Source organism: Myotis lucifugus, unplaced genomic scaffold (genome assembly GCF_000147115.1).
Source record: "Myotis lucifugus unplaced genomic scaffold, Myoluc2.0 scaffold_18, whole genome shotgun sequence".
NCBI classification, from domain to species: Eukaryota; Metazoa; Chordata; class Mammalia; order Chiroptera; family Vespertilionidae; genus Myotis; species Myotis lucifugus.
Window position 1 is genome coordinate 8,888,794 of NW_005871066.1, and position 8,206 is coordinate 8,896,999.

The 8,206-nt window shown below is 38.9% G+C and overlaps 1 protein-coding gene across 3 annotated transcripts in view; it reads right to left on the reverse strand.

The window, feature by feature from the left end:
• Nucleotides 1-1,781: 1,781 nt before the first annotated feature.
• The window catches only part of PIK3CG (phosphatidylinositol-4,5-bisphosphate 3-kinase catalytic subunit gamma), a 35,916-nt gene continuing 29,491 nt past the window's right edge, over nt 1,782-8,206 (reverse strand). The window contains exon 11 of one of the 3 annotated variants that reach the window (XM_006085385.3): nt 1,782-3,599. In XM_006085385.3, coding sequence (XP_006085447.1) covers nt 3,321-3,599 — 279 coding nt within the window. In that variant the 3' untranslated portion in view covers nt 1,782-3,320. The remainder of the gene's footprint in view (nt 3,600-8,206) is intronic. The other 2 variants (XM_014452806.2, XM_006085384.1) reach the window with 2 other exon arrangements.

The window sequence follows — 8,206 nt, forward strand, 5'->3', positions numbered from 1 at the left end:
CCTCTTGTAAACCAGGTTTCAGTTTCGATCTTTGGTCGGTGTGTGTGTGGGAGGCGGCAACGAATTGATATCTCTCTCTCATACCGATATTTCTCCATCTCTGTCTCTCCCTCCCTCCCTCCCTCCCTCCTTTCCTTTCTAAAAAAAAATCAATAGAAACATCTTTGGGTGAGGTTTAAAAAATTGCAACATCTGTGAGGCACAATAAAATAAGGTATATCTGTACTGCTGCAAAACCTATTTCCAAATAAGATCACATTCACAGACATGGGTTAGCATTTCAGCACAATTCAACCCACAGCAGTCCCCATTATTAAGTGTCTGCTATCACCAGCAAAATGTGTTCTTTAACGACTGGGACTAGATGAGCCGTTTTCCATATTCTGACCTGAAGCACTTTAACCAGTGTCTGGTAGGTAGTGGCCCCTCCAAAAAGATTTCTTGAAAGAATTTGAGTTTCAGGACTATGTGCCCATTCAGACATTAAAAGATGTATACAAGAGAACACAAGAGATCAGATTTTCTTTCACTTAAATCTACATTTAACAATTTGTAATTAATATACAAGTGCAAGTGGCGATAACTGGACCGTCCAGAAGAGGGAACGGCTCAGCTGTCTGAATGGGGCTTGGGCCAGGCGAGTGCTTTGGGTGCCCCAGCACTTGCCCTGCAAACAGGCCTAAGAATATGCAGACACACTCCCAGACTAGAACCGAACTTATGACCCAGAATTGGTAGGTTGAATTAAGTAGAAAATAAGACAGCAGAGCCTGTAACAATCTAAATGTATTTTATTTCTTATTCATATTGTAAAATACAATTGACATTTATTTCATAGTCACATAGAGCCAAGCTTATCAAATAAAGGTCAGAATTTGCTTCAGAGACTTACTTTCTAAGTTATTTTTTGTACTTGCTTCAAAAGATAATTTCCAATGACATAGGACTAACAGCCTCCAAACTATGCTGCAGAATTCCCGTATTTAAGCTTTTAAAAAATAACTTACCTCCTGTAAAGACATATCTGACAAAACATCTATCCTTCATTTCCTTAGAGGAATATTTCATTACTGGGCACGGTCTTTGTAATGAAACGTATATTCCTCTGTGAGGGATAGAACATGACTGTAAAAGATGAGTTGTCAAGAAAGAGTGTTTTATCGATACCGTATGAGTCAGGGGAAAGGCTCAATGGGCAAAGAAGCAGTTCCATCTACACCAGGGGTCCTCAAACTACGGCCCACGGGCCACATGCAAATACAAACACTGTATTTGTTCCCGTTTTGTTTTTTTACTTCAAAATAAGGTATGTGCAGTGTGCATAGGAATTTGTTCATAGTTTTTTTTTAAAACTATAGTCCGGCCCTCCAACGGTCTGAGGGACAGTGAACTGGCCCCCTGTTTAAAAAGTTTGAGGACCCCTGATCTACACCTTCAAAGGCGTGCAGGGCTTTTTCGAACCCTGTATGTTAGAACCACCCAGAGTACTTAGGGAAATACTGACGCCTGGGCCTCATCCCAAACGAATTAACTTATAGCCTGAGATTGGTGCTCAGGCAGCGTATTTTACTTTATTTATTTACTTATAAAATATATCTTTATTGATTTCAGAGAGGAAGGGAGAGGAAGAGAAAGATAAGAACATCAATGATGAGAGAGAATCACTGATTGGCAGCCTCCTGCATGCCCTAAAACCTAGGATCGAGCCCACAACCGGGGCATGTTCCCTAACCAGGAATCGAACCGTGACCTCCTGGTTCATAGGTCAACGCTCAACCACTGAGCTACACCGGCTGGTCCAGGCTGTGTATTTTAAAAAGTGTCCCTGGTGATTCCTATTTGTACCCAGAGTTAAAAACTACAGAGCATTTGCATACACAGAAGGAAGGTTTGGGCTACACCAAACCAGGTATCTACTTAGAAATATTTAAATTTAATATATATTTATATCTAATATAAGCCGACACTGTTAACAGAGTTATTCCTTTGTAAAGTATTACCTATAAGTAATTTTAAAATATTTTATAAATAACGATGTTTCTCTGAGGTTAACCAACACTTCCAATAAATAGCAAAGTAATTAAGAGATGAAAACAGTTTTTGAAAAAGACATTTCAATTGTTTTTTGAAAACCTGAAGAATGTGTTCAAAGTGTAAAAGTTCTTTAAACTGAGAGGTGGATGGGACAAGTAGTGTTCTTCCTAACTCGGGTACTTTTTAGATAGCAAATATCTTCTTCCATTAATAAAAAAGAAAGAGCAAAAGCTTCTCAGATCAAAATTTAAAACCAACGTATTTGGAAACTAATCCATAATTTCTAGAATGTCTCCTTTAATAATATACTTAAAAAAACAAAACTTCTTCAAGTATCTTTACAAATAAATGCCTAAAATCCAAGTAATCCTAGAGGAGAAATTCTTTCTCAACTGATTTTTGAATCTAGGGTAAAGGGGTTCTTGAAAATTTCACAACTCTGGGTAAAAAGCTGTGGGAGGGTGGCAAGAAGAAGACGAGAGGCAGGGAGAAAGGGAGGGAGAAAAATATGAAGGCAAAAAAAAAATGAGTCCCTTTAGTTGCTTCTTGGTTCTATGCTGGACAAGGCTATAATAGTTGTACTTAATAATTCACTCTGTGGACAGAGTGGGGACAAATGGTCTCATCTCTATTTTCCCCTATTTATAATCTTGGAACCAGCCCAGCAGAGAAGGGCCAAGGCACTAAGGTTCAGATTTTCCATTTTTGTGTTTGTGCGTCTCAGCTGTACACTGTAAAGGACCTCATTGCAAAAGACACGGAAAAGACGAACTCGCTTTCCTTCCTTTTAGTGCGTCACTGGCATCTGCAGGCGACGAGGGGATGTTTGAAAATACCGTGAGGGGATGAGACAAAGACTACAATGAGCGCATTATTTTCTGTAAAGAGCTTGAGGAACACAAGGATAACCAACATTGAGAGTAAACCCAGATGAAAATAGATGTCACAAATTATTCCAAAGAATTTCCAGAGGCACTCAATAATAAGATAGTCAAAACATCAGGCACAACAAGGAACTGAGTAGTCTGTTTAAACAGAGAATATTCTCCAAAATCATTGAGACAAATGAGATAGAAACAAGTCTGCAAATAGGCCTAGAACCGAACTATCCTTAAATAATCAGACATGCCAATATTTGTCTCCAGTGAAGAGTTCAGCTAGGAAAAGAGCTGTATTTCTGAGGTGCCAGCTTTCATAATGTCCTATGAGAATTTAAATCCAAGGTTGATGATTGACATGCTAACTTAAAGCTTTGGAACACTAACTTGTTTTTCTAGCCCAAAGCATTAGGCTGAATGTTTCTCTCCTTGCTTGATGCCAAGAACAAGATGCAGGAACCAGTTAAACTGCACAGTCCATCCTTTGTCTCTGCAAACTTCAATCTGATCAAGAAAATACTTTTTAGCATCCTCCTCATTCTTCCCCACGGTCAGGGCATCCCGAATATATTCAATATCTTCTTTGCTTGTCAACTGGGGCATTCCCGTCATCAGCATCATGGAGAACAAGATGATCAGAAGGTTCGTGTGATGACGGAGGGCCAGATAAGCCTTAGTGCAGACTTCCTGAATAAAGAAAAACATGCTGTTACCGTGGTTACGGTAGCTAAATAGGCTAGAGATACTGGGTACTGGAATTTACATGGCATCACTCTGTCTGTGGGAAGAAACCATCATAAACAGGTAGGGCCCCTGACTCAGATGCAAAGTTAGATGAGAACAGAAACTGTTTTTGTGATCTCTTAAGCACCTTAGTGTAGATACATATATCCAGGTGTGCTCACGGAAAGCTAAGTGATACGGTGAAGGTTCATCTTATTTCTTACTCTATATTTTCACTTCAGCTCTTTCCTGGGCAAGTGAGGGTGGACATTTATGCAGTCTCTGAAGAGCAATGAGTCACTTTTGAACACAGTACTTGAATCAATAAACGTTATATGAGCATAAATAATCTTTGCCAAGAGCTAATGAAATCCAAAGAAATGATGGAAACAATGTGTTTGAGATTTCGTGTTCGTCTTCACAATTTGTCCTATTCTAAGAAAATCGATGTGTTAGCTTCTCATCGTCTCTCAAAATTGTTGGATGAACTTTGGAATTTTAATACATATTCTGAATACCGAGTGAAAGAGAGGGCTTTAAAAAATGCTATGGCTGCAGATAACACAGGTGCTGCAGGTGAGTTAGATCATACAGGTGAGTTAAACCCACTTATTAAGCAACAGGCATGCTTATGCCAATTAAGTTATTCCAAAACAGTGGTTCTCAACCTTGGCTGCACATTAGAATCACCTGGGAATCTTTTTAAAATCCTGATTTCTGGGCCCCATCCTCCGGAAATTCTGTTTCTTTGTTACTAATGTTGTGGCCTCACCCCATAACAAAGAAACAGAATTTCCAGAGGATGAGGCCCAGAAATCAGGATTTTAAAAAGATTCCCAGGTGATTCTAATGTGCAGCCAAGGTTGAGAACCACTGGCTTAGAAAAAGAGGCAAGTTCCCAAGTTCATAACATGAGACTAACCCAACCTTAATATCATAACTTGGCAAAGATAGAGTGTTAAGGAAAACTGAATTTAACAATAATAAACATAAATATTTCAAATACAATACTGACTAACATGTTAAAAGACTAATACACTATAGCCAAATAGGGATTGTTCCAAAATTGCAAGAGTAGTTCATCGTAAATTACTGTTGATTTTATAAAAGTAATATGTAAGAATATGTAACTGAAATGTAATGATGTGAAGAATTATCGGATATTATCAGTTATAATCATTCTGAATAAGGAGTATAGGAAAAAGAAATGAAATATAAAATCAGAAAAGTAAAGATAAAATTGCTAGTATTTACAAATAACTATAAAATCAGAAAAGTGAAGATAAAATTGCTAGTATTTACAAATAACTTAATGTCTTCTTGGAACACCAAAAGCGAGGAAAAACTAAAATACTATTATAACTCGTTTTTATAAGTTAGCACTTAATAAAATTAATAAGTGGAATGCTATCAGGAGGAGCCACCAGTTAGAAAGTATAGTGAATAATGGACAGAAAGTCATGATTTCTGTGATAGACACATGCACAAAACATGCAGAACCCATATTTAAAAACTGTAAAAATTTACTGAGGCACATAAAAGAAAACTTTGCATATTCCTAATATGCAAATAGACTGAACGATGGAACAACCGAATAACCAAACAACCGGTCGCTATGACATGTGCTGACCATCAGGGGGTACCCATAGAACATGGCGGGTGTTGGCCATGGCGGGATGGTGGAGCAGGTGAATGGTGGCGCCAGACCAAGGCGGGGCACCAGTTGCTGTCACTGGGGTGAGCCTCTGGTGGTTATTGAAAATTCTTTGCTCCCAAGCAGCGTGGTCCCGCCTGGCACTCGCACCTGATGCTGGAGCCCAGTGCCAGCCCTGATCACCCCTCAGGGCTTCTCCACCTCCCCCTACTCCTGAGGGTCGTTTGGGGCAGCAGCCGCCGCTCACACCCGCTGACAGCACTGGCCCCACTTGCACCTGCTGCTGGCACCAGCCCCAATCACTCCACGCTGTCAGCAGGGGAGCAGCAGCGGTGGTAGCGGGGCTGCTGGCCACAGCAGGAGGGGCCAGGTAGGGGCACGGAGGATGGGCTGAGACCCGCCCCTGTGCCCACGGCAGCCTCACAGCCCACAGTTCCTTTCAAGGTGCACAAACTCATGCACTGGGCCCCTAGTGTTATTATAATAGTAATAACAATACCCCTAGCACATTCCTCAGGGATGACTGACTACTTATTATAAAGATCTGAGTTCTTCTCAGATTAATCTATAAATATAAAGAAAATTCAATAAGAGTTTCTATTGAATATTTAAACTCAGTCTTGAGTTTTTAGTTCATCTGAAATAATTGGGGCCTGAGAGAACATTTTGAAAAAGTACAGTAATAAAAAACAGTGCTTGCCATACTAGATATTAAAACATATCTTAAAACTATAATATTTTAAATGGTGTGACACATTGCCTATTCTTTTCCAAAAAGATAAGAAATTTTGTGGAACAAAATGGAAAGTTCAGAGACAGATCGAAGTATAAAATATATTTATATGACACAGTAAAGGTGACTTCTCAGATTAGTAGAGAAAATATCTATTATTTGATAAATGATGCTGGTACAACTAGCTCATCATTTGGAGGAAAAATGAAAGTTCATCCCATGTGATATATCTATCAAAATAAATTCCAGATGAATCAAAGATTTAAATGTAAAAAGGTCAAATATTTAAATAATCATGAAGAGGGAAAGGACTTTATGAAGATGACTTCCAAAGTGGAATCTCTAAGAAATAGCTAGAGAGATTACAGAATCTTCAAACTTTTGAGAAAAAAAAGCCATAAAAAATTAAAAGAGGCAAAAAATAAGAGAAAACATATTTGCAACATGATGTATCACTCTTTCACTCCAGCCTACCAATAGCTCTTACAAATCAGTAAGAAAGAGATAGTTGGCTTGAAATACAGGCTAAAGATATAAATGAGAATTGACACAAAATAAATAAACATGAAAAATATGCTATCTCATTAGTAATCAAATAAATGTAACTTAAAAAGAGATGGAGCCCGGCTGGTGTTGTTCAGCGGTTGAGCATCGTCCCATGAACCAGGATGTCACATTTTGATTCCAGGCAGGGCACATGCTCAGTTAAGTTCTCAATCCCCAGTAGGGTGTGTGTAATAGATGATTCTCTCTCATCATTGTTGTTTCTATCTCTCCCTCTCTCTTCCACTCTCTGAAATGAATACAAAGATATTTTTTTAAAAAGAGAGATGGAAACATTCATCTACCAAAACTGGAAAATCTTTTTTATTTAAAAAGAATTTTAAGGACCCAATGCTCACCTTTTATAGGCTGATGGTAGATGGGAATAGTTATAGTTTTACTAGAAGATAATTTGATAATTAAATCAAAATCTTTGAAATATGTATGTGTTTTGCAACTTAATTATGATGGTGTTTACATGACTGATGCATTTGTCAAAATTCAAAGACCTGTACACCTAAAATAGTCAGTTCTCAGTATGTAATTACACATCAATAAATTTAATTTTAAAATGTCTATATCCTTATGCCCAGAAATTTCCATGCTAGTAATTTACCTTTTAAAGAAAATGGCTAATTTTGCAGTGATTTATCTACAAGAATGTTAATTAGAACACTGCTCAAAATTGTGGAAACTTGAAAGCAATCTAAATATCCTATAATGCCGAAACCGGTTTGGCTCGGTGGATAGAGCGTCGGCCTGTGGACTGAAAGGTCCCAGGTTCGATTCCGGTCAAGGGCATGTACCTGGGTTGCGGGCACATCCCCAGTAGAAGATGTGCAGGAGGCAGCTGATCGATGTTTCTCTCTCATCGATGTTTCTAACTCTCTCTCTCCCTTCCTCTCTGTAAGAAATCAATAAAATATATTTTAAAAAAATATCCTATAATAGTGGATCAATAAAAAGGGTTTATGAAAGTACCTACAACTGCATGCTTTGTAACTACTAGGATGATACTGTAGAAGAATATTTAATAAGCATGTAAAAATGTTTGAGTTAAAAAGTAGGTATGAAACAACATGTAGTATAATCCCATTTTGGTAACTGTACACGAAGTACTTTTTAAAAAGAATAAGTTTACAGGCCAAAATGTTAATAGTGATTTGTCTTTTTGCACTTAGATGATCTTTTCTGTGTCATTTGCATGTGGAAGGGTAATTGCAGCGACAATGGTGGTCATGCCTGTGTCACTCTGTGTGCATCACCCTCTCCAAAGACAAAAACTCCTGGAGTATTCTGGCACTGTTTAGGTAGGCGATATCTATAATAAAGAAAGTGTAATATGCTAATTAGACCGAACAGCCAAACGACCTTCTGGACGTCATTCTGGATGTCCTTCTGGAAGACCTTCCAGATGAAGCTGTGGCAGCGGAGGCTGAGGCAGAGGCGGTTAGGGGCGATCAGACAGGCAGGTGGGCAGTTAGGGGTGATCAGGCAGGCAGGTGAGCAGTTAGGAACCAGTGGTCCCGGATTGCGAGAGGGATGTCCAACTGTTGGTTTAGGCCCGATCCCACAGGAAATCCCTGTGGGATCGGCCAAACTGGGAAGGCAGGCATTCCCCCAGGGGTCCCGGATTGCCAG